The 27,594-nt window shown below is 37.9% G+C and overlaps 1 protein-coding gene across 1 annotated transcript; it reads left to right on the top strand.

Annotated features, from left to right (window-relative positions):
* The first annotated feature begins 505 nt into the window (after positions 1-505).
* On the top strand, positions 506-27,326 carry LOC135646116 (ADP-ribosylation factor GTPase-activating protein AGD3-like). Its single transcript, XM_065165289.1, has 20 exons — positions 506-1,026; positions 9,389-9,465; positions 12,490-12,590; positions 12,728-12,798; positions 14,738-14,800; positions 14,902-14,946; positions 16,054-16,119; positions 16,249-16,296; positions 16,407-16,502; positions 16,586-16,627; positions 21,674-21,889; positions 22,000-22,131; positions 22,228-22,446; positions 22,644-22,730; positions 22,802-23,143; positions 24,942-25,081; positions 25,205-25,301; positions 25,795-25,960; positions 26,038-26,293; positions 26,936-27,326. Exons 1-20 carry the CDS (start codon positions 982-984, stop codon positions 27,036-27,038), a joined length of 2,412 nt encoding a protein of 803 aa, XP_065021361.1. The 5' UTR covers positions 506-981; the 3' UTR covers positions 27,039-27,326.
* Positions 27,327-27,594: the final 268 nt, after the last annotated feature.

Here is a 27,594-nt window from a genome sequence, read left to right on the forward strand (position 1 = left end):
ATACACACAAAAACAAAAGTACTATTATACATCTCCATAAGTTGATCATCAAAGTAATAATATCGAAACTTAAACTAATATTAATAACCTTCAATGTTATTGCATATATATATCACTATAAATATATATATTTAAGAAATAGGTCAAATAGTATGTGTTAAATAAAATAAGGTGCATTTTGGACTTTTAAAGTGTTTAATATATTTTTTAGCTCATTGGTAACTATGATCAAATAATGTTTTAAATATTTGTAAGGATAGTATATATATATATATATATATATAATTTATATTAAAATTGATAGAGGCAAATATGTTATTTCAAAACTTTGAAATGAAATGACAGCGGTGTAATCCGTTCATTATGCCGAACGGGAGGTGACCGTATCCGACTTCCCACAAATAGTTACCCCTAAATCTTCCGCATCGCCCCCCTTTTAACTCCCCCGTCAAATGCGGTCAATAGTTTAATCCCACACGAAAGAAAGAAAGAAAAGAAAAGAAGCCCACTTTTTTTCCTTCTTTTTTTCCTCTCTTCCTTTTTCTTTAGCTCCTCGCTCCTCCCCTCTTCTTTCCCTCCGTTCTCTTCTCTGCGATTCCTCCACAAATCCCTTTGATCGACGCTGTTTCCTCTCTCTGATCGCTGTTTGCCTTCCCTAATCTTCTCCATTCTGTTCGAACTCTTGTGGTCTGAGACCTTGGCGCTAAAGAGCTCGCCTTTTGGATTAGGGGAACGTCCACACCGGTGGATTTGCCGGAGAAATGTCTCTGGAGATGATCTGGGCTGTGATCATTGAGTGCATTTAGGAGAAATAAAAGGGTTTTTGGATCCGCCGGTGCTGGACTTCTGTGGTGACCGTGCGATCTCGCTCAGTCCTGTGTCCTGTGAGACAACCCGAGTGTTCCGTAGGTTGAGCCGGGGATAGGAGTGTGCGTTGATGAGGATTGTCTGTTGGAGGGAGGGGAAGGTTGCCGCTTCACCATGTACTTCGCCAAGCTTGACGATTCTCCTATGTTTCGGGAGCAGGTGAGAGGCCTTCTGAGCTAATTCTATCTTCATTCGTACTGCTGTATTGCGATTGTGGTTTTACGTGCATTTGGATGTTGAAAGGTTGTTCTCCAAAGCGACGTACTGCAAATGGGGTTACGTTGTTTAACAGAATTTAAAAGTTTATTGGCATCTGAGAGCCGGTTTGTTTCACTGATAATTGGTGTTTATTGGTATTGAAGCGGGGAAAGAGAGATAAGATAGGGTTTTTCTGATCAAGACAGAGTGTTTGCCACTTTTATTCATTGAGAACTTTGTTTAGTCTTCCTCTATTAAGCTTGAACAAGAGAAATTCCTTTTGACTAGATGACAAAGATCTCCTAAATAATTTTCTCAACGAAAGCCCGGTGGAGTATAACTTTAGAAGCTATCCAATGTTTGTGACTTTCGTTTGGTTGCTATTTTTCCAAGGTTGTTTTTCAAAAAGGCTGCTGCATTGGAGTCCATAAATTGATTGTTTTAATTAATAATTCAGTTAGGTAACACTACAGAGGAACCTCATTATGAATTTTCAGCTGATAGTGCTAACTCTCTGTTCAGTAGTTTCCAAAATGTTTCTTAACTTGTCAAAGAGACACTTGTATTTATTTGTGAAAGAGTTAGATTCCACTGACTTCAACTATCTTTTTCTTACTATACTTTACTCTTTTCGAGGGTACTTATAATTACAATGAATATTGGATTATCATATTTGTATGTTGCATATATTATATACACTTCAGTTTTGCAATGGTTTATACCAAGAGCTCCACATGACAATGGTGATTCTTGAGTAGGTTGACATTGAAAGAGACTGACAAGTTAAAGTGTTCACTTTAAGTTTCAGGCTTCATGTTAATTCTATTCAATTTGCATAAACTTTTTAGTTCAATACTGAAAGTTTTACCTATCCATACAGAATGGCTGTACTTAGTTATTCCAACTGGCTCTACCTTAGCTTGGTTGCAGCTTTCCTGCCCTATGTAATGGAGTTACACTCTATAGTTGCTCACCTCTACCAAAATATTTTCATAATGTCTGTTCCTCTTGCAACATAAATTTGTGTAGCTCATTTTTTACTTTCAGAGATATGAAAAAGTAAGAGAAAAGATTTCTATCTTTTCTCTGGTTCTTTGGCATCCTTGTATATCTGGAACATCATCCATTTTTATACTGCAGTATTTTTCAGATGAGCCATGGAAGTATGTTGTCACTGCTCCTTGTATCTTGATATTGCTACATCGAGAAGCTTGCCTTTGGCAGTTATCCTATTGTGGTGCACGGAAAACTATCCAAAACAGTACTTCAGTTCTTGTATTTGAGTAGGGAATGTAAGAGTTTTTCATTTATGCAGCATTGTTGTAGTGTTGCATTGACACAACGATATACCATATTGTTTCGGACTTAGCTGATTTTGTCTAATTGTGCGGCACGCTTGCGTATCCTTTCACAAAGGGTTTGCCTCCCAACAACTTTGCAGGGTCCCTAAGTAACTGCAAAAGAGAAAACGAGTTAGAAAGCAAACAAACACTCACAAAATTATCGTCGTTGTTCCATATAAGCTTAAACTCAAGATCACATAAGCAAACATTAAACCAAACATTTGTAGACATTGCAAAGTACAAATATGGACTTTGTAAGCTTTGAATGGTCACACGATAAAGGGTCCAAGGCAATATGTTACATGCAAGTCCCCATGTACTAGTGTCCTTGGGGCATCACTATGGAACCAAGCAATGGACTATCTCTAGAAGCAACCTAGAGCCCCATCCAACCATGTGCTACTTAGGGGTTATAGGGGTCTGAGATGGCTTACATTTTCTTAGCCATCATTGCTTATGGAAATCCCTACAAGCTGTAGGCTAGAAGCTTCATTTTTGGGTAGTTTTACCTCCATGCGATGATTACACATAACTATGCTTACAAGCATGTTCTCATCCTTTGCTCAGTGCTTTTGCCTGCCTTGAGTACCATCAAGTTAGGTTGATGACGTTGAGCCGTAGCTCGAACTCAACCATCCAACATTTGTGCGCTATGCATTCTTCTCAAGCTTGCTTGTCTTTGTTGTCACGGATAAATTTATAAACAAGGTGTTTGATGTAATGCTTGTATATGTTTGTGTTTTTCGGTTTTGTTCATGCTTTGCACAGTATGTAGAGGGCTTGTAGTAGACTTACCAGCCCCATTTTGGTTGGCTTTTGTGGCCGTTTCAAGCTTGTAAAAGCAGGTTGTGTGCAGTCATTGTGTAGAGGCAAAACTGCCTAGAAACAAGCCATCCAGGAATTATTTTAGGGGTTTTCTAGCTTCGCAGAGTGGTGCAGAGTGTTAGCCAGTACAGTACCCAGGAGCTGCCCGGGTGGCACATGGCTGGATGGGCTTTTGGGGTAGTGTCAAGGGTTGGTTCGTTGTCTTTTTTCGCAGTAGTGTCATGTGGGCACTTTTGGGACTTTTGACAACGATAGATCACTTTAGACCCTTTGTCATGCAATCCTTCAGAGCTTACGAAGTCTATGTTTGAATTTGCAATGCCTATCAAGTGTTTGTTGAAATGGCTGCTTGTGGGATCTTGAGTTAAATACTTCCTTTAACCCATCTTCTCTTTTGCAGGTCCTTAAGGGATCATAAGATGTTTTGGGGAGGCTAACCCCTTACGGACGGACACGCAAGTGTGTCGCGCAACTTAGGCAAAACCAACTAAGTCCATGACAGATGGTATCAGAGCGGAACAAGCACACTTAGAAACACATGACATGCGAACGTGGAGGACCTAGCGAGGCTGCGTTGAGGGCAATTAACACGTGCGATTGTTTGAGAGAAACGAGCTTTGAGATGTAAGGAAAGGAGTTGTTCAAAGTAGCGGACGTTTAAGATTGACATTCAGAAGAATGACCAACCTTTTGCGTGAGAGGCACCACGAGAACAAGCGAGTTGGGAAGAATGCATAGCGCATAAAGGTTGTGATGACTGAATTCGAGCTGTGGCGTGATGTTGACAACCAAACTTGACGGTGCTCAAGGCAAGTAAGGCGCTTGGCAAAAGATTAGATCATGCGAGGAGGGATGGGTTGCTCGGCGACTGAAAGAGTGCAAAGCTCATAGAGGTGAGGGGAATTGTTAAATTGAAGAATTTGATACTTATGAAAGGGTTTGTATGTGGGCGATGGACTATCCGTGGCCATCCCAGTATGACTGAAACTCGAAGCCATGGAGCACTGCAACTTTCTCTCTGACATAAGAAGGATATGTCCGTGGGAAGCTAAAGTGTGTAGCAAGTTCAACATGTTGCTATGCCTTAAGGGGTGCAGCGGGGGCTGTATTGGCGAAGAGTCGCAATCTAGCAAGTGCGTTTGGAGGGACGGAATAGTACACAGTTTATTCAGTAAGGCAGAGTAGTCTAAGGGGATAGTGCTCTCCGAAACTTCTAGAGGGAATGATGCGAAGAGAAAAGTTGTTCCAATGAGATAGATATCTAGGAGAGATAAGTCTCGGTTCTTCAGAGGGAGAATCATGTGCAACATATTGCACATGTTGAGAAGGGGTACCTTAAGGCAACAGCTCCACCAAGCTTAATGGACCGAGCGAGCAGCAAGGAGTCGTAGCATGATCTTGCACGAGGTAATGCGTTGGTGGGCGCATTGCAAGATCAAGTGGGGGAGCAACCCAAGGCAACATCAAACGAAGACACACTACATGGAAGGTTGACTCAATAGAAGGTTGACTCGTGGAATGGTGGGCACGAGGGCCATCATCAATTAAATGCAAACCGAGGAGCAGAGTAACTTGGGTGGAACTTAGTGAAGTGCTCGAGCCACATAAAGGGAGTCGACATAAAAGACAAAACATGGAGCGGAAGCATGAAGCTTTCCTTGGATAAAGGTCAAGGATATGAACTCTTGTAGAGGCAAGAGTGAGATCATGTCATTCCATGAATCTCTCGTTTTGATGGAGCGGACTTATCTTGCATGGTGCCAAAGTCGAAGGGAGCTTTGAAGCACATGCACATTATCTTAATGAAGCATTTGACGGAGGAACTAAGGTGACTCAACTTGCAGAGGCAAAGTTGGAGTCAGAAGGACTTGGCACGGGACAAGAAGATGCAGAGGCGGGTACTCTTGAAGAATATGTCATAGTGCTGTCATTCAAGTTGTCACGAAGGAAGCGGTGCATAACAGAGATTATGCTGGGGGCGAAGGCCCAGGATCTATACAATGACTCATAAATTTTAGCAAAGTCGATGGACTTCGACAATTGCTAGGCGACAGACTGTCTTAGAGCTACTTCGTTCGTGTGTGACATGACAACGGGTGGACGGAGGTCAATTGCCAAAGGAACGAATACAATTGGAAGTGGCGAAGGCCCTGCGATGTGCTGGCAGAGACCACACATAGAGAGATCGAGTTTATCCTACAAAGATTAGAATGTAATGGAAATATCACTAGGAAGTGACATGGTCCAGCAGATCATGGTGGAATAATTCGAGACAATACAACACACATTGGAGAAGTCCCGTGAGGGACTTAATTATATGAAGGTATGATCGAGAGCTACTAGGAGCCTCACTTTGGTGAACAATATGATGATAATAAAGGTTATGGATTCGAGTAAATGCCATGGTATCGCAAAGGCAGGTCTTCCGTGCATGCATCGAACTTTGCATCAGATAAAGGTCTTGGTCATATCAGCATATGAGGGTTGTGTATCATCAAGGAAGAATTCTAAGTGTAAGTACCAGTGAGTCTCATGAGGGGGATTTGATTATACAGAGGTATGATTGGAGCGGTTGTAGAGTTGGGTTGTTTCAGAGCTCATATTTGCTTAAGGGAGTTCGATAAGTTAGAGGATAAGGTCGGGTGAGTGAACGTTGCTACCAAGGACACAAAAGAGAATAGAATCGGTACGAGCCCTGCAACGTGATGGTAGATGCCACGCATGAGAGTTGCAGTCTGTTTTTCCATCGACTAAGAGAAATCTTGGAGAATACAGAGGTGTTGAAGCAAGTGGTCGAAAGGGGCGAGGAAGCGACGATGAGTCCAGAGGGACTTAGCCATCCAAAACTAAGTGTTGGTTGGAATGGAGGTGGACTCGAAGGAGTGCCGTAGTGCCATAAAGGTGGATCTACCGATCGCGAAGAAAGGGATGCAGATGCGAGGCGACGGATAGTAGGGCTATGGGCATGATAGCGCTATGGTACCACAAAGGCGGGACTTCTATGGAGTCATCGATCTTTTACTCTCATTGAGGGAGAGCGTATGGTTCTTAGAAGAGGTCGAGGAGGTAGGGAATGTAGAGGCAAACTCCAAATACCGAGATACAATTGAAAGACAAAGGCCAGAGAACTTTGTAAGACCAGTATCAATGGGCTTCTTATTAAAATAGTCGAAATGGAGGATTTCGGGTTAATGCAGGAGTGCTCAACAAAGGAACAAAGTAGGTAGTATGCGGTGTTGTACCTTTTCTACTCAGAGTAGGTGGCAGAAATGATGGAAAAGATGGTACAATCCTAGAGGCGGCCAAAATTATTAGATACTTGTTTCAATTCGGGACGAAATTTTATTCTTTTTAGGCAAAACTTCTTGTATTCTAGAAGTTCGATGGCAATGAGGAGGCGAATCATAGTAGCTAACTCAATGCAAAGTGTGCAAACACTTCGGGTGCTTTAGAAGTATGAGCAAAGAGTAAGTGAAGGCTAGTAACCAGCTCGATGCATGAGGTACAATCCTCGAGGAGGCGAGTGAAGTCGAGAAACCTTTGCCTTCTTAACTCTTAAGATAATGGACGAAATCGAGTACCCTAGTTCTTTTATTTATCTAGTAGAGGAGCTTTACATATGTTCAAAGACCATTCGAAGAAACTTAATGAAAGCCAACAATCATCAAATCCTCACCAATGGTGATCGTTTCAATCGGGAGTATATTGTTCGCTTTATTTCCTAACAGATTGCCAATCGAAAGCGAAGGTGATGTGAACCTAATTGAAGGCAACAACTAAGTATAAGAGGAATCGATGGGCAAATTTTGTAGAGGAAAGACCTCAAAAACTTTAGAGTCAGTGAGGGAATGTTCGTTAAAGCTCTAACAGGTATCCAATCAGTTCAAGCGGCACGAGACGTTTGAGACTAGCACACAACAAGGAAGGTCTCTTCATCTGAAGGGTGCACAGGAACCAACAAAGATCATCACAACTCGATTGACCCCACAATAGAGCTAGAGTCATTGGCGAGATGAAGTAGCGTGCAGATCAAAATTCAACTAATCAACAATTATGGCTAAGAGTAGCTGGGAGCAAAGAGGCGTGTTACAACTGTACTAGAAGATTGATTCAGCAAAGGTGAGGAGATTCAACGTCCGCAAAGGCTTCGACAAGGGCGTCGAAGGAATCAGTGGAGGAGAATATCAGGGACAAAATTGTAAACATGGTGTTCGATGTAATGCTTGTGTATGTTCGTGTCCTTCGGTTTTGTTCATGCTTTGCACAGTATGTAGAGGGCTTGCAATAGACTTGTCAGTCATATTTTGGTTGGCTTTTGTGGCCATTTCAGGCTTGTAAACGCAGGTTATGTGCAGTTATAATGCAAAGGCAAAACTGTCCAGAAACAATCCATTTAGGCAGTCATTTTGGGGGTTTTCTAGCTCCGTAGACTGGTGTAGAGTGTTAGCCAGCATAAAACCCAAGAGCTACCCGGGTGGCACATGGTTGGATGGGCCTTTGGGGTAGTGTCTAAGGCTAGTTCGTTGCCTTGTTTCACAGTAATGTCATGCGAGCACTTGTAGGGGCTTTTGGTCGCGGTGGATCATCTTGGACCTTTTGTCGTGCGACCATTCAGAGCTTGTAAAGTCGATGTTTATAATTTGCATTGTCTATCATGTGTTTGTTAAAATGAGTAATTATGGGATCCCGAGTTAAATGTTTCCTCTAACCCATCTTCTCTTTTACAGGTCCTTAAGGGACTATAAGAGGTTTCGGGGAGGCTGACCTTTTGCGGACGGATACACAAGAGTGTCGCACGACTTAGGCAAAACCATCTAAGTTCGTGACATTGTGGTGTCTCTCATGAAGGGTTAGCCATTCCTCTTAATGGCAATATCGGATGCCCTCTCTATTGAGTGACTCCTTTTCCTACATCTCTATGTTTGTTTCCCCAATTAGTCATATGTGCAAATTACCCTCCATGCAGCCCCACTAGGTTCCCATGTTGTATGCTAAGTGTTTTTTAGTGTGCTTGTCCCGCTCTTATACCATTTATCATGGACTTAGACTTAATTGATTTTACCTAAGTCGTGCGATGCCCTTGTGTGTCCATCCGTAAAGGATTAACCTCCCTGCAACCTCACATGGTTCCTAAGGGCATGCAAAAGGGACAATGGGGTAGAAAATAAACAAACAAACACATGGGCAAACTATCGTGGTTGCTCCATTGAAGCATAAATTGGGATCCCACAAGCAGGCATTAAAGTAAACACTTGGTAGACACCACAAAATTCAAAGATGTATTTTGGAAGTTCTAAACGGTTGTGTGACAAAGGGTCTAAGGCGGTCCGTTGCATGCAAGTCCATGCGCACAAGTACCCCTACAACATCTCTGTAGAACCAAGCGATTGTCTGCTGCTAGACACTACTCTGGAGCCCTATCAAGTCATGTGCCACCTAGGGGTTCCAGGGGTCTAAGATGATTTATGTTTTTGGCCGCACTTTGCATATGGAAATCCCTGCAACTTGCAGATTGGAGGTTCCATTTTGGATAGTTTTGCCTTCGCGTGATGACCGTACACAAGCTACACTTACAAGTAAAAAAGGGTCACAAAACCCAGCCAAAATGGGGCTACTATACAAGCCCCTTACATGCTGCCCAAGGCATGAATGAAATTGAAAAGCATGGATATTATATTGAACACCTTCGTTACCAATAGTAGGTGACAATATGGTGGATGTATTGAACGACCCTTTAGCAATTTTTTGACCCACTGTCTGTATCTATTATGAAACCTGTGTTGCATTGTGCTGGCACATCATTGTCACAGTTGTTTAGTGAAAATTGGATTCTTGCTTTAGTTATCTTGATATATGTAATAGTGAATATTGAAGGAAACTGCTGTAATTGAACCTGATTAATATTTCAGTGTTCATCTTGTTTTTAGGCATCTGTACTAGCTTCATCATTGTAGATAAATTAGTTAAAGAGATAGAGGAAATTTGTTGGAAATACAATTTTAATGCTGTAGTCGCTACACAATACAAATTGCTAGCTTTTGTAATGTCCACGTCTTATTGTTGTCAATAGGAAAAAGAAAAGCTATTATTTCTTTTCTTCATTGATTTTTCTTTCTTTTTCATATTAGTAATCAATTTTCTCTTGTGATAAACAGATTCAATCACTTGAAGAAAGTGCAGAATCATTAAGAGACAGGTGTCTAAAGTTTTATAAAGGCTGTCACAAGTACACGTATGTAAATATTTATGTCAGTTTCAACATATTTACTAATTCAAATACTCTCTTTTGGGATGAGATCACATGATAAAGTGGGTATACAGATTTAACAGATTCTGCACGATACTGATCAGGATTTTATGACGTGCAAAGTTTCTCTTGGGCAAAACTTCAATTTTACTTTTCTCAAAATTTCTTGAACTCGTGTTGGAGATTGGCTGACTTACTAATGCAAAAGGAAAATTTTTTAAATACTCTACTGCTGTGAAGTTTGCTTTAATAAATAGATTTGCACTATGGTTTCATCGAGCTAGTAAGCAAGTGTAGATGTGAACTAATTTGGTCTATTCAATCATCAAATTGTGCTAGTATAAACAATTATTCCATTATTTGCTAACACAAGTTCAAATATATGCTTAAGATCAAATGAATCTTAGAGCTGATATATTCCATTATGCAATCTTAGGCTTTAGCAAAAGATTTTTTTAATAATTTTCAATATTGTGTGAAAAATAAGCTAAAATGTAGATTTCCTCTATTGGGGACTGTAAGGTTATATAATTACAGACAGGACAATAAAGTGAAGAATCACTTGTTCACAGGATGTTATGGGTTTAGATAAACCAAAGTTATTTAGTACTCCTTTTGTAACTCATTAGCATGAATTACAAGTTAACATGATCATAAATCTGAGGAACATTTTTTCTTATGTTTTATGGCTAATTGAATGAACCTTATCTTATATTTCCATTTGGACCTACATTCATTATATTCTGAATTTTTATATTCTCTTGATTAGCCCAAATTTTTTATTAAATGCTTGAGCTTTTCTGATCAGGCCTCAATCTTAAAGATCTATTGGGGTCCATTTTAACAAAGAAGTGGATCTATGGCACTGCCGTGACTTAAATCTCCAAGATTGTAAGATACCTTTCATGAGTCTGTATATGAGCTAGGACCCAAGTTAAGACCTGACTGAGCCTCAACTGGGGCTCTTGCTTCGATGTAATCCTAGTCTTTCTTGGATTATAAAGATACTTGTATTTTCGCTCTTACTTTTATAAGTACATAGAAGGCCTAAAAAATCCCAACTAGAATCAATTTAGTGTGTAGAAGCCCTTTAAATATAGTATTGATTAATGTAGCTACTTATTAGAGTTGTGTTATGATAGTTCTAGAGACGATGGAAATTTTTTTGTTCCTCAATTTGGATAATGATAAGCCTGATAGAGCTACTTTGCTAAGGAATAACGAAAGAAAGGAATGAAAGCCTGCAAATAAAGGCTATTGCAATGTCTAAAAACATAAGATCCTATGAGAAGTGAAGTTGCAAACACTAACTCCTTTGTACTTCCTCTTTAATCCTCTTATCTTTCCTTATTTTTCTACATCTTTCAATTTCTTTCAATCTCTCTTCTCTCTCTTCCACTCTAATCTACCCTTTTTTCTTTCTTCAAATCTTTCCAAGGATGCTTTCTTACCTTGAATAAAGAAGGTTTTTAATAAAAGGGAAATATTGTATTATTCTTACTAACTATGAAGAGAAAAAAAAAACAAAAACAAGATTGGTTTGCACAATTTCCTGTTCCATTGATCATCATCTTTTAGCAGATCATTGTCATAAAAAATGCAGCTTTCGTGTTTGAGAAAAGGGATCCAATAGCCTAGTTCACCTTCCATTGATTGATATGAGGGGGTTGTGTTGTTTTTATACTAACAATGGACATTCCATGCTAAAAAGGGTTGGAAAAACCTACACAGCTAAGCCATGCTTGCTTGCTACAAGTATTTGATTTTATCAAGGTCTTTATTTTCGGATACCGTACTCGTGTCGGTCCATGGTTGGACCAATAGAAGTCTGGTCTGTTCTGAGATATCGACACATGGTACACTGGAATATACTGTTGTATCATAGTAATTGGGTTGAGAGAGGGGAGAGGAAGAAGGAAGTCAAAGAGGAAGATGAGGAGGAGAAAAAGAGTAGGTGGAGGAGATGTACTAAATCGGGCAGAGGCAGGGGTAGCGAGCAGGTGGGCAGCAGTGGTAGAGAAGAAACTCGCAAGGAGTCAGTTGTCTCCTTGTGACCCCTAGATCAATGTGACTGTTTGTGACTCTTCAATTCTTAAAAGAAAAAAATAACTTTTTAGTGGACCAGGCCGGACCATCCGGTTATAAGTAGTCCGCATCCCGATCACCAGTCAACCATAAATGTTGGCCAAACTGTGCCGAACCGGTGGAGATTGAAAACCTTGGATCTTATGTTGTATTAGCATCTTTATGTTTAATTCTGCTCAATATAACCTAGAATTTTTTTCATTGTAGAAAACAAACACAGAGATATTCAACTTAGCAGACAATTGACCTTTTCGTTTATAAGTTTAAGATATTCCCAAATAATGACTTGGGATGTCCCTTTTTGATTTATAAGATGATTATAGAATGTTGAATTGCATTTATTTATTTTTTTCTGTAAGATTTGTATACCTGGACATATTTTTTGGGTTTAATGGAGTAATACATGACCAAGTGTTGCAGTCTGTTTCTGCAGAACAATAGTCTGAGTTTAAATAGTAGCCACCTATTGATTCTAATGGCTATCTATGTCATATAAAACTTTAAAGATTGTGCAGAAAATGAAGATGAAATACATGGATGCTTTTCACTTAGTACGAACGGACACGTGCATACTGCGTAAGGCATGAATTGGCAGTTGTGTAAATGACATACCAAAAACTGCGGGATTCTTGGGGTTCACCATCCCATTGGATCATCAAATTCCCAATGATATAGCAATAATGTATTGATTGTACCCTTATATCTTGTTGCTCATTTATTCTTTGTGCAAGGACCTTCCAAGCAAATAAGACAATGCCTGAAAATATGATAGCTAGTATTAGAACATGCAAGCTTACCCTTCAGTGCAGAATGCAAACAGATTTATGGTTCTTCATGCTACTTGTTTCACTTTTTTTATGACAGTGTTAGTTTGCTTGGCACTTTCATTTTTATATTCCTTTCATCCTTCCTTTTTCCTTGCAGAGAAGGACTTGGAGAAGCATATGATGGAGATATAGCTTTTGCAAGCTCCCTAGAAACTTTTGGAGGAGGGCATAATGACCCAATCAGTGTTGCTTTTGGAGGTTAGTCTTGTATTTGCATTTCACTGTCAGGTTTAACATCATTTCTATGATTTAATTATCTAGAGATTTTGTATGATTACCACACAAGTAGGGAATAAGATACCTCCTTGTTTACCTGTAAACTATATTACTTGTAGGACCTGTCATGACCAAATTTACAATTGCTTTGAGAGAAATAGGAACCTACAAAGAAGTTCTACGTTCCCAGGTAAAATGCCTGAACTCTTCTTGTGCAAGCATCCAAATTTGTTTATGGTATTTTGATTATTGCTAAGTTCTCATAATATTATTTGAACTACTATTGGACTTCCACCTTCCACCAGATTGAAGAAAACAATTTCTGCATTTAGATTGAACTGGTTAAATTCTTGATAACTTCAAATTTTTGTCATATCTTGAGCTATCACAACTCAATACATGGCCCGAAGATCTAATATACTTTACATTTCTTTTTGTGCTAGGAGTCATACAAACACCCAGTGTTAAAAGAAGGGAAACCATGTTTCTTGCAATACTGTCAACTGAAAGACTGGCATACTGAAATTTCTACTTGATAGATAAGAAAAAAAGGTCTTTAATAAGAACAGAAAATCAAAATGTTGCAAATAAGATAAAATTCATTGAAATGCTTACTATCAGATTGTGTTTTGGCTTTGTTATTATTCAGCTCAAATTATAAGGATAATTTGATATATAACGTAGTTTTTTTGATGGGGATATGTTGCTACCTTTTGTAAGCAAACTTGTAAACATATTTCCTAGATTCTAGATATATTCTTTTACGTAGGAAAATGTTTGTTCATGGCTGGACAAAGTGCTTACTGCTTTGTTTTCTGTCATCTCAAAATCAATTAATTCAAGGTTGTCAAACTCGATTTGCTACCTAGAAAGTGTAGATAGTCCAAAAACTCAGATGATGGGATTGTAACATCTACAACCATAAACTCAGATGATAGGATCATAATATCTACAACCTAGTCAAAAGTAGTTTTCAAGTACCATAAATATTTTCATTTATGTAACCTAGTATTATTTAAAATGGGCACCAATCCAATCAATTTGCAAGGATCAAAACATCACAAGTAATTTGATATTTGGCAAGCAACAACTGTCAACATCATTTTCTGAAGATTAACAATACAGACCCCAATGTCAAGAAACGTTTAAAAAATATAAACCATGAATTATTCTCTTGTTATTTTCGGACAATGCATTATTGTAAGTGTTTGACAAGTGATTACTGCACATAATTGAGCTGTTTGTGAAATGAAAACACTCAAATCTGAAATTAGAGTTCATGCCCAAGATGTAAAGCGAACTATTATTGGTGCATTTAGCATAAGAAATATGAGTTAATAGTTGAGAGTAATTAAATGTTTGATCTTAGTGCACAATTCAGCATAAATCACTTTCAGTTTAGATATTAGGTTCATTTTAGATATTGGAGGAGTGAGGAAGAAAGAAAAGGGGAGGAAAAGGGCATAGAAGAGACAAGAGGGAACAGGGAGGGTAGGGCAATGAGTGTGAAAGGATGGGAGGAGGGAGGAGGCAGTTGTTGGCTTCAGAAAGAAAGGATGAGAGAAACAAAGAGGGAAATGAAAAGGGAGTATGGATTGATCATGGAGAGAAGGGAGGAGATAGGATAGAAGAGGTAGAGGAGGAGTGAGGAGATAGTGGAGAGAAGAGGAAAGTGGGAGGGCAGGGCAATGGCAATAGGGACAGAGAGGATGGACTTAACAGAAATGGGAGGAGAGGACGAAAAGAGGCAAAATAGGAGAGGATGTACTTGCTCATAGAATGAGGCGGTCAGAGACGTGGATGGTGACTGGAGCTAGGGCTGTGAATCACCAGTGTATGGAGCAAGCAATGCTTTATCGCACACTGGGGGGCTGACTCTTTTAAGATGAGCAAACTTGATGGACTTGAGACAACTCATGAGACATCTGAGTTGATCTAGACAACTTGAGAATTGACCTAATTTAAAAGGATATTTGTTTTTTAACATTTCTCCATCTATGACCCATATCTAAATTTTCACATTTATCTTCACCTAGTACTTGCTTATCTCCAGTCTTTGCTTTACATTCTCTTGCCTATTCCGGACATCATATATTTGTTGCTGATTTTATTGATCTTTCTTTATCCAGGTTGAGCACATCTTAAATGACAGACTGTTGCAATTTGTAGAAATAGATTTGCATGAGGTCAAGGTAGAGTTGTTACCTGCTGCCTTTTTATGAGTCATAAATATTTTGGTGATTGTTTTAAGTCTTAACTAATATTTTTTACTTGGAATATCACCTTGATGAAGGATACCCGCAAGCATTTTGACAAAGCTAGCCTTCTGTATGACCAGGTTTGCATTTGGGATTGTAATATTGTGTACTGGTACTGCATTTTGTCAAGTGCTCATTTTTCACACTGATTATTATTTTGAGCCAAAACAAGTTATGTTATAGAACTATCCTTACATCTAAGTGTGCTTACTGTGTCAGGAACATATGTTAATGCAGTCTTATTTTTCTGAGTTATTACCCTTTAATTGAACTAAATAAACTTGTTTCATGTGATGATGTTCACAATATGTCAACTGGAACTGGCAAGTGGAAATCTAACAATATTATTTTTGATGACTCATCCCAGCAAGTTACAGAATGCATTTATATTGTAGCAATTAGTTTCTGTGCTTAAACCTTAAGTGTTAGTCTGACAGGAGTTTTGGCTGATTTCTGGGTCTGCAAGAAAGTAGTAGGGGCATTAAGTTGTCTTATAGATACATAAATTCTTCTAGAAAGAAAGGATAAAAAGTACTAGGACCATACCTATGCCAATGGTTGGTTACACTAATGCTTTTCATAGCTTGTCAATGCAATGATCAATTATTTTACTCTACAAAGAGGTTATTGTAATTTAAGACATTGTTGTGAAGGTAAATTTTAGAATCCAATAATCTCGAGCCTTAGGACTGGTCTCCTTTTCAGATTCTCTTTAATTTTATTTCCTGAAGGTCCATTTTTTAACGGATCTCACCCTGTTGGAGTTATACCTGGCCACCAGATGGATGCAAACTAGCTCCCTCTGGACCTGAAATTGACACAGTAGTTATAAGTTGTGAAGAACATATTTTGTCATGCATACACCTTTTTTAACTCGTTGACAGATGATCTAAATTTGTGTGATGTTAAGTTTTTTGTGTGAAGAGTTCATTATATATATTGCTACTGTGAGCACCATTCTTAATAGTTTATAAAAGCTAATCTTAATCTTGATCATTTTCTGTACTCAGATGTTTTTGGATTTTTATTACAAAGCGATTTTTCTTGTTGGTATTCTTTTGCTGGTTTCCTTAGAAAACTATGATGCAGTAGAGCAATTAAATATTGCTTTTCGTTTCTAGAATAATTAATATATTTTTCACACCATTAATTGCTGTAAGTTTTCACTCTTACAACATGTATTGCAGGCCCGTGAGAAGTATCTTTCGTTAAAGAAAGGCACAAAGGCAGACATAGTCACTGTCTTGGAGGATGTAAAAACGAATACCTTTCTCTTAAAATGATTTGTTAGTAAAGTGGTTTATTTTTTTATCATATCTTTATTTGTAGTGCCTGATATTAGAATTTAAAACTAACTTCTTTATATGAGATATGTATTGCAGGAGCTCTATAGTGCAAGATCTTCATTTGAGCAGACCCGTTTTAATCTGGTAAAAGCATCCCTATATTTTTCCTACCCAATTCATTCACATCTTTCTCCATGTACTTATCTATGTTATGTTTACATCTTTTTCTAAGATGAGATCATCCCTGTAAGCAGGTTACTGCTCTTTCTAACATTGAGGCTAAAAAGAGATTCGAGTTTTTGGAAGCTGTTAGTGGAACAATGGATGCCCATCTTCGTTATTTCAAACAAGTAAACTCGATGTTGCAGTTTAACATGTTATTGTATTTTTGTTGGACTGGCCTTGCACATATAATTACTGATCATCTGTTCAGGGATATGAATTGCTGCATCAGATGGAGCCATATATTCACCAGGTTCATCTCTATCCTTTATTGAATGCCTTGTTTATGTATTTCTCTCCCTGTGTTGCTTACAAACTTCTTTAATAGCCAAGTTATGTTTATAATCACTTTTAGCCTTGGCCAATGCTTAATATAGTTTATAACATTTGGTTGATAGAAACTATCACCAAATCCATTTAATGAAATCTTGTTTACTGTATGTGGTTGTAGGCTTGTAGCTATTCCTTGAAAATGTTATGTTCTCAGGATTTTTAAACCTAATTTATTAGTAGAAAAATTATATTTAAATAAGAATAAAGTGTATATAATTATATGCATTAGATAATATTCTTAAATTAAGTGGCTGTACTGGCCTTAATCATTACTTAATCTTCCTAAATATGCATTAATAAGCTCTAATTATATGAAATGATAAGAGTTAAATACCTTTAATTGGAGAAAAATTCCATTGGTTTCCAAGTTCCAATCCCTCTTTTATCCAAATCAAGAGGTTGATTTCTACTAATTGCCAATTCGAAAGTTTAAAAATGTTAAGAGTATGAGAGAGTGAGAATGAGAGAGTAAAAGAGGGGGAAGGGAGGAGGATTTAAAGGGTCAAAACAGGGCCCATGGTAAATTTGGCCATTGGGACCTGGTTTGATGGGAGAGGTGACCAGTATGTTTGAAATCCAACCATTGATAACAATTGAGTTGTGATCGGTACAAGAGGCATAACTTATTGTGTACCACCCAAAATGGAGCAGATCGATCATATGTTTCGTACCATATTGGGTGGTATGACAGTTCATTCAAACACCTGCTTTGGTTTGTTGCGGAAGAACAATATTCAAAGTGGGCATGATAACCCAGTTATGATGTTTTCACATTGAGTTATAGTTTTTTTTTTTTTTGTTATCGATGAAAACATTGTAACTTAGTGCAAAATCACTATGACTCGGATCTTTCTGTTGCAATACCCTCTGGTAAGAATAGTTTTGATTTGTTGTGAAAGAACAACATTCAAAATGGGTACGATAACTCAGTCACAGTGTTTGTTATTGATGAAAATATGGTAACTCCTTGCAATAACGGTGTAACCCACCTATTTAGTTCAAATCCCCACCTTTGACCCATTTGGACAACTTGTATTCATTTTTCATGGTAAAACACTATTAACATTATGCATTAACACTGTTACACCCTCCAAATATTGTAACACAATACAGTGACACTATAAGACAAAAAGGGTTCAAAACCACTTAATTCAGTTCAATTGATATGATTTTGAAAATGTAAGTCATCACATTGAACTGACATTTGAGTCTTTGTCCCAGAAGAATACATGACAAGTAACGTGTGGAAGAAAACAGTGAAAGTCGGTGCAAAAGCATTGTAACCTAGCTCTTTGTTCCACGGGATGTCCCATCTCAAGAGAATTTTACATCTCAGGTGTCTTTGCCCCACAGGAACCCATTACAATTCATCAAAGACCGATGTAGACAACCCCAAATAGTTGGAACCTATTACTTTGTTGTTATAAATACAATAACTACAAAGTCAATTATCTAAAGACTTATATACATAAAAATGGATTGAAGAAAACCAACAATTGTGTCTAAGGTAAGGTTTCGAATATCGGTTTGTGTCGGCATACCGAGCTCTGCTCGATACGGTACGTACCGGTATATATTGTCGGTACGCTAGGGCGTACCGAGCGGTATACCTCGGTAACGGTCGAAATCCGGGGCGGTACCGGTTGGTACACCTCGGTACCGATCAAAACATTAGTACCATTCGGTAGAGGACAATCCACGTATCGGTATCCTCTCGGACTGATACGTACTGCCCGGTATCGAAATTGAGAACCTTGGTCTAAGGTTCGCCTTATTGGTCTGTACCGATATATTGATTGGCCAACGGTACGTACCACTCTGTACCGAAGTGTCATGTGCCGGTACAACAAGGCTTATCGACGACATGAAAAAATGGCCGAAAATAGTTCTAAAATTTTCTGAAAATAGAAAGAAAAAGTTAGATTAGGGTTTTTAAGTAGAAAATAAATATAAATATAGTATAATTTTAGTAAAAATAATCTAAATTAGGAATGATTAGTGTCACATATTTTTTTCGGGCTTTAACGAGTATCTTTGTGGTACATTTTGGACCGTTCTTTCATGATGTTGAATTATCTATAAAGAAATTATTTAAATTATTAGATTATTTGTTAAACAACTTAAATTTTAATATTCAAATGAATCAAGTAATCGATCGATAGATATACCTGGTTCTACCATGAAAAAGAACGATGGGACTCCATAGGCAGTAGATCAGAGCCCTCGATCCTATGTATTTGTATATCAATTTGATATATTTGTCGGACCCAATCCTGAAATTGATCCCATGACATAGTATATTGATACATCATATGTCATTGATTCATCAAATATGGTGATGGTCATAGTTCGATTGTCGTGAATCACATATGTTCGAGGCAGCTCCTGAGGCAAGTATGATTGTGGCATTTATTGGTGCGGAGGTTAGAGAATGCCGAAACTACTACTTTCGCCGCCGATTTGTTTCTTCATATCATAAGATCGATTATCGGAGAAGAATAATCAATTATCACCGTATTGCTATTTGTTGTAAGATTTTCTATAATATGACAGTTGTGAATATGATGTGCTTTACTATGTGTCTACGTTGTGTAGGCTTTGTCACATCTGCTCAAAATCATCCAATGTCTTTCCCTTCTTCCGTGTACAAACTTGATCGATACCTCGTCGAACTCCATAATTTGAATTTTGGGTGACATACATAAAATAGTGCTCCTTGTTTCAGGCACCACCCTCAAACTCTATGGATAGGACCATTGACTCGTTGGCGTCACAACCATCATCAGTCGAGGCATTGCTGTCTACATCGCTGCCATGCCTCCAGATCGGGCAAGTTGTTGAGTGTGATTGAGAAGGTGTCTTGTTGCTTAACTCGATTCTTTCCAATGGTGCAGCTGATGCTATTGCCTCCCCTTTGCCTTTGCACGCTGGGCGGATGATTGTGATAGTTGGGTGTCTTTAGTTCCTCGGGTAGTTTAACTCGATGTGAGTAAAACTACTTGAGCTTTGTGGAGTTTAAGAGAGTACAAATGAGAGAATAAGAGAAATATGTGAGTGAGAAAGTGATTGAGAAAGTAGATGAGTTAGAGAGAGTGAAAGGGGAGAGAATGAGTTTAAAAACCCTTAAATTTGATTCAAATGGTCAAATGGATCGTTTGAATTCAACAAATCCCAGCCATTAATTGGTATTGGTTGAAATCCGATTGTTACCTATTGGTATAGGTCGGTAACGGTTGGATTTTGATTGTTTTGACCGGTACAACACCTGTATTGTTCCAGTCAGTAATAGTCAGATTGTGACTGTTTTGATTGGTACTGACCCCGTATCGGGCGATACGAGGTCCCATGTTATGGACTACTCAGTACAGGGTAGTCTACATGCTGGTCTCTTGTCAGACCAGTGCATACTGCCCGTATCGCCCAGTATAGGTCGGCATGACGAACCTTGATTGTGTCATCCTTTGCCTAAACCTATCATGTCATTCCTTATCTAAACCTTAGACAACAAATTTAGTTAAGGATCAGTGATTTCAAAAGGCGCTCGGGTGAGGCGAGGCAAGGCCCGAGCGCCTCGTTTACTATCCAGGTGGCACGCTTCAAAGAGGCGTCGCCTGGGCGCTCGCCCGAGCCCAGGCATCAAGCGCTTCGGGCGAGCACCCGGGTTAAATCAGGCGACCAAACTAGCATGTTAGGTCTGGTTCGGTCGCATTTGCGTTAGTTGGTTCAATCGAACCAACTAAAGCACCGATATCAGCCTCTCTCCGCTAGCCCTCGCGACTTCCCCAACCCTAACCCCGACTCCGGCCATCGACATTTTCTTTTTTCTACCGTTGCCTCTCTCCATTGCCACTACCGTTGTCGCTACTCTTCGCTGTCGTTGCTCTCCGCTCTGCCTCTCTCCATTGCCACTACCATTGTCGCTACTCTCCTCTACCGCTACCATTGTCGTTGCTCGCCACTGCCACTGTCGCTGCTCTCAATCAACAGTCGCGGTCTCTTCTCTTCTCACACTCGACTCAGTATACTGTTAACACTAACAGTATACTGTTAACACTAACAGTATACTGTTAGCAATATTTTTTATTTATTAGATTAATAATATATTATTTTGATTTTAATACTACTAACTTTATTTATTGTTTTGAATTTTGAGACTTTTGTTAATGTAATATTATGACTTTATACTTAAGATTTTCTTAATTTAATATCATATATTTTATTTAAATAATTATATTTATTAATTATATTATATTTTTTTTATATTTTGGCGCCTTGCTTCGCTCGAGTGAGCGCCTAGCACCTCGGGTATTTTGGAACCTTGGCGTCTTTTAACGCCTAGCGCTTTTTAAATCACTGTTAAGGATGGTGTAGTATATGATGTTGGCTCTCAATGGCTCAATCTATTGTTATGTATAGTAATTGTCCTTATAGTCATTGTATTTCTATATAATATTGTGTGCATTATACATAATTCATATCGTTTGAAACATTGCAAGAATATAATCTTCTCATTGTATTTCTACATAATATTGTGTGCCTTGTAGACAATCATATCATTTGAAACATTGCATGAATATTATCCTCAAATTGGTAGTTCTATTTTCAAGTTGCATAGTAAAACAGTTTGCCATGGAGCCATTGATCTCTTATTTGTACCATTAATGTTGATCTAATATTGGCACCTAATGGTGATCAACTTGAAGGACAAAATTTTCCAACATTATAATTCCTTTAAGATTGTCAAAAGGTATCGAGTCATTTTTAATAGGGCAGTAATTCTTTCTAGATCTTGAAGCTAGTTCCTTATACATATAAAGTTTCTGTTTCTAAGTTTTAAAATTGATACATCAAACTCATGATTTAACATCTTTTATTATTATTATTTTATGTTTCACCTCCAGACTTGTATCTGTTATACAATTATCTGCAATGAAAATTCTCATACACATGCATTTGTTGTTTAAAGGTTCTGACTTATGCACAACAATCAAGGGAACGATCTAACTATGAGCAAGCAGCTCTAATAGAGAGGATGCAAGAGTTCAAAAGACAGATTGACCGGGAAAGTCGGTGGTCTCCAAATGGGTCAAAGGATTCTGCTAATGGAGATGGTATACAGGCTATTGGCAGAAGTTCTCATAAGATGATTGAGACAGTGATGCAATCATCTGCTAAGGGAAAGGTAACATTATCTCCAGTTCCACATTTGTGACTCTCATTTGAGGATGTTATAAGATCTTGCATCTTCATTTGATACCATATTTAAGCTTCCAAGTTTTAACTTATTTTCAGGTTCAAACAATTCGTCAAGGTTATCTATCCAAGCGATCATCAAATTTGAGAGGTGATTGGAAGAGAAGATTCTTTGTTCTTGATAGTCAAGGAATGCTGTACTATTACCGCAAACAGTGGAGCAGACCTTCTGTAGGTTTAATACTTACATATGCATTTATTCGAAGAACTTTATGAAAGAGTTTTCTGTCAACTAATTTATTTTTTGAACCTGGCTTATTGCTCTAGGGAAGTATCCATTCTAGTGAAAAGGGTCACTTCGAACATGGTTCTGGATTGCTGAGCCGGTGGTTCTCTTCTCATTATCATGGTGGTGTCCATGATGAGAATTCCGTTGCACGTCATACTGTAAATTTGCTGACATCAACAATAAAAATTGATGCAGACCAGTCAGATTTGCGTTTTTGTTTCAGAATTATTTCTCCATCAAAGACCTACACTTTGCAGGTAGACATTAAATTACTTCAAATGGAAACATGCATTTCATGGTAATTATGACATTTAAATAAATGGTTTTAACATGGAGGGTTTTTTTGTTCGATTTATTTTGTAACATAGTTTTGCTAGGTTATTATCTCCTAACATTAAAGTAATATCAAATCATTTACTAAATACTGATAACTGGTATGTGCTTATTGATGCAGGCAGAGAGTGCAATGGATCAGATGGATTGGATTGAAAAAATAACTGGGGTTATTGCATCTCTTCTAAGTTCTCAGTCACCTGAACAGGTTGGTAATGGAATATAACCCGTCATGTGCAGATATTGCAGGAATCTAATAGTTTCTCTCTATAATTTCAGCAACTCCTCACTAGCCCTACGGGTAGAGGTCATCATCATGCAGCTAGTGAAAGCAGCTCATTCAGTAACTCATCTGATGCTGATCACTTAGCAATTGATGAATTATCATTGGAGAGAAACTTTGCTAGTGGGAATTTTGGACGTTTTGGTAGAAGCTCACAACATCATAAGGTCAACTCAAAGCAGGAGAAACCAATTGATGTCCTAAGAAAAGTACATGGTAATGATGTATGTGCTGAATGTGGTGCTCCTGAACCTGACTGGGCATCCCTAAACCTTGGGGTGCTTCTCTGCATTGAGTGTTCTGGGGTTCACCGTAATCTTGGGGTCCATATATCTAAGGTAAGCATTAAACTGGTGCTGCATGTTGCACTCAGAGAATGTCATTTTCCTCTAGATTTCCCAAATTATGCTTGTAGCATTTTTTTTTTAAGGACTGCTATGTCAGAGTTCCTAAACATCAGGGAGTTTCTTTGCATTTGGTGTTATTGGGTTCACCATAATCTTGGCATGCATATTTTGAAAGTAAGCATTAGAGGATGCTGCATATTTCACTTAGAGAATGTCATGTTATTTTAGACCACTCAAATTATGCTTGTAGCATGCTGTTTGTGCAATGTGCCAGCAATTGCAGCCTGGCATTTTCCATGCTAAAAGGATTCTGCCAAGCTAAATATGGGTGCATGCCTATGCAATGGGTGGTGCTTCCATCCTTTGTTACTATTTTGTTTTCGGCAAATGATCAGTGCACAATCAGCACTGGTTTGTGCCTTACCATGCTCATCGGATGCTGATGCATGGTCGGCATTCAGCACATCATTTCTTGATCTTGTGCATGTCTGAATTTCACAGTGAATAGATATGTATTTGGCAGTGAATAAGGAGAAAGTCAAAAGACAAGGATGAAAGAAAAAAGAAGAATATAGACAGATTAGAGTGGAGACCTACAGAATCCTTTGGCCAATGAACTTCAATTTCATTCTCATTCATCATTCATTAAATCAGATCGATTACAACCACCTGTATGGCTCTTTATTTATAGACCTTCTATTTCTAGATCCTGAGTAAAACTTAAGAGATGTGTGAAATAACAATTTGTGTCATCTTGGATAAGTCATAATCCCATAAACCCTATGAAAGGAGACCTTTAGAACTAACCAAATCAATATGTTAATTACTTTATAACTTTCCAAACACGAGGTATGTCCATAAGATAGATCTTCTTAGCTTATTTAGGATTCAGACTAGATGATAAAATGGCATGCAATAAGTATCAAAAATAAATGTGAGAGGACATCAAAAAGTATATAAAAGGAGAAAAATACAACTCAAATTATTAATCGAGCTAAGCTAGACTTAACTAGACCTTTGCAGCACAGGCTTGATTTTTCTCAACTAGACCTTCTGAAGAACAGAATTTGATTTTCCCATGAGGTTTGGTGCACTCAAACTTGGGAAAGTTGAATCATTACCTGCTTTAAGCATAGGCTCTAACCTAACATTCAGGTTTTCGAGATTCGGGACTTTTCAGGGTTGACAGCCATATATTCCTTTTGTTTTTTAATTTCTGTTTCAATTCTTCTGTTTTGACTGACTAAACAAGTTAACATCCCCTATACAAATTCAATTAAAAACTTGAGCACTTATTATTTGCTTCAGTATTGTCATTACATAAATCCTTATATTTCTGCCAATGATATATGTAGCATGAAAATTGCAGGAGTGTTATAGCATTTAATTGACAAGCACTTGTGTTATGAAAGCATTATGATTCCTGAAGAATTTTTTTTTTCTATTTATCTGATCAGTTGAAATTTAGCATAGCAGTTAAGCGTTCAAATTTTATAATCGTTCTGTATTGTTGCTAAACTTGTTCAGTTGATGCAATTTATTTTTATCTTGCATAGGTCAAAATTAAGTAAACTATTACCCTTCTTTAAAGAAAGTAATATGCATGCTAATATTACTCCGAAAGTTAATATGGAATGCATTTTTTCTTAATAATGTACAATGTGCAATGCAATTTTTTTCTTCTGCTCTAGGACTTCTGTAAAGTCATCACTTACAGCCATGCTTTGAAATTTATTTGTAGTTTTTGGCATATCTTTTGCATACTGCAATTATGTTTTATTTGTTTCAGGTGAGATCTCTAACACTTGATGTGCGAGCATGGGAGCCTTCTGTTATAAATCTATTTCAATCATTGGGTAACACATTTGCCAACTCCATCTGGGAAGAACTATTGTCATCCATAAGTAATGGAAAATGTGATGATACTAGGTAATTTTTTATGTCACAGGAAGGCGGGAGAACACAGACATACACACGTGTACTTGCGTATATATGTATTTCTTTCACAAACAAGAAAGTTAATGAAATTCCTTCAATATTCTTTCTGTGCAGTTCTATTTTGCTTGATAAAAATCATGAGCACATGTGTATTAGCAAGCCCAAGCACTCAGATCCCATTTCAGTGAAAGAGAAGTTCATTCACGCGAAGGTACTTCAGACATAAATTGTAGATCCTTTAGCTAGGCTTAATTGTACAATTTTATTGATATTAGTGGCATAGGTTGGTTTAAGATTACACTTTTTTAATATTTCCATAATTTCTCTGTGCTTCACCTTTTTGTAATGCTGCGGTGGTCTATCCAAGATTTGAATGTTTTAGGACAACTGACGATAAGGCTAGCTAAGACAAGAAATTTACCATAAGTATCAGCCTCATAGGTAACTTTTAGAGGACAGTTTGTTCTGAAGATGAATTATATATTGTTTGAACTTGGCACAATTCGCAGAGACCTTTTTCCATTACGGTTCACTTTGTTGTCCAAGTCATTTGATGTTTGATTTGAGCTTCCTTATTTATAATGTATTGATTATCACTTTTCTGTATAGGAGTCATTTTGATATCTGAAAAAAAAAGTCCTATATTAGCTTTGCACTGACTATGTTCCTTTAGGATACTGAACTGTTGTGTTCTGTGGTTTCAGTACGCAGAGAAGGATTTTGTTTGTAGACGGGAGGTAGATCAGCTTTCAGTGGCACAACACATGTGGGAGAGTGTCAGTGCTAATGACAAGAAATCAGTGTACCACCACATTGTGACTTCCAGTGTTGACATCAATGTTACATATGGACAAACATTTACAAACTCAGGTTTAACTATTGCCAACACTGTACTTCTGCAAGAGCAGCCAACTGCATTGCTTGACCAAACTACTATCTGCTTTCAGGTGATTCTTGGCACAAGCCTTACACTACGAGCTCTCTTAGTTCTGCAAGCACAAATGAGGACAGAAACGAGTTGGATGAATGCTTTGAAGGTTTTTCCCTACTTCACTTGGCTTGCTGGACAGCAGATATTGGAATGATAGAGCTTCTCTTACAATACGGTGCAAATTTAAATTCTACTGACTCGAGGAGAAGGACACCGCTTCACCAATGTATTCTCAAAGGCAGACATTTATTTGCTAAACTACTAATTTCCAGGTGAATTGTCTTTTTTTTTTTTTTGCGCTAACACATAAAGTAGCACTGTGAAAAGCATTTAGATGATTACATATCATTGGTTTTCTTTCAATTTTTTAGTAAGAAACAAGAAATTCTGTCAATGCTCTGCTGCTTTTAGATGTTGACCTTAAGGTTAAGGTGGAATGGGGGGCACCAAGTAGGCATTTGGAAGGAAAATATTGTTCAAAAACTCTAGTGATACAAGATGCATTTGCAAGCCTAACATTTCAACTTCTTTTTTTGTACCCGTCACCTGTAGATAAAGCCCATGTTCATATTAAGCCTATGTTGTTCTCTTGTCATAACTGCATGTATTTGGAAACCAAGTCTTGTATAATATAGCTTTTCACCGGTAGATAAAATATGCCTGCTTGTCTGGTCGCTCTTCTTCTAACACTTGAAAATTTTAAATTATAAATTTATACCAGGCAGGGTATGCCTGATATTAATAGCTCGGAACCATTAAAGATTTCATTTATAACTCATTATCTTGCTGATGTTCTCTTCTTTGATATCTGTATTTGCCAAATTTTGGGGGTTTTTTCTCTTTATTAAAACATGAGAATAGTTTGTCATTCTCAATTACAATGATAATAGACCATTAATTATTACTTGATGCAGGGGGGCAGACCCACATGCCACTGACGAGGATGGTAAGAGTCCCATACAGTATGCAATAGAAAGTGGCGACATTGACTATGAAGACATTATATTTTTGTCCTAGAGGATCCAATGGATAGTTGAGGAGCTAATGGGATGAGCTTTTTGGGTTATTGTCATCATCAAAATTTGTCTCCCGGAGTAGCAGATGAATTATTGCCCAAACTTGTTGATTCCTGCTTTCCAAGTTTCAACCAATGATTTTGGCAGCATCATATTATGTTCTGGGGCTTGTATAGTGCAAAATGTGTCTGCCTTTTTATTTTTGCTTGGTCTTGAATGCATTCACACGCAGTTTGAGTTATGTAAAAATCATGCTTTTTGATCATCGTATAACTTGTTTCTTGGTTCATCTTGATCAATGACTCTCTTGACATCGGGAATTTCTATATATATTCCGTGAATAGTATTAGTTTAAGCAAGCTGCAGTTTTCCTTGGCTTTTTTTTTTTTACAGGTACTTCAGGACAGGAAGAAGTGCAACTTAGGTAACAGTTGATGTTTCCTTGTATCTATTATCCTTGCTACTTTCTGCTACATATATTGGTAAGTAGTGATATATATGTGTTCACTTGAGGAAGCCTGAGTCTCCTTGATTATTTTTGAATAAGAATGTGAGCT

The sequence above is a fragment of the Musa acuminata genome, chromosome BXJ3-8 (genome assembly GCF_036884655.1).
Source record: "Musa acuminata AAA Group cultivar baxijiao chromosome BXJ3-8, Cavendish_Baxijiao_AAA, whole genome shotgun sequence".
Lineage (NCBI taxonomy): Eukaryota > Viridiplantae > Streptophyta > Magnoliopsida > Zingiberales > Musaceae > Musa > Musa acuminata.

Coding starts and splice junctions, on each gene's coding strand:
- LOC135646116 (XM_065165289.1), top strand. CDS start 982: ATGTACTTCGCCAAGCTTGACGATTCTCCTATGTTTCGGGAGCAG. Junction 16,503..16,585: donor ATCTTCGTTATTTCAAACAA/GTAAACTCGATG, acceptor TCATCTGTTCAG/GGATATGAATTGCTGCATCA. Junction 26,294..26,935: donor GCTAAACTACTAATTTCCAG/GTGAATTGTCTT, acceptor TACTTGATGCAG/GGGGGCAGACCCACATGCCA.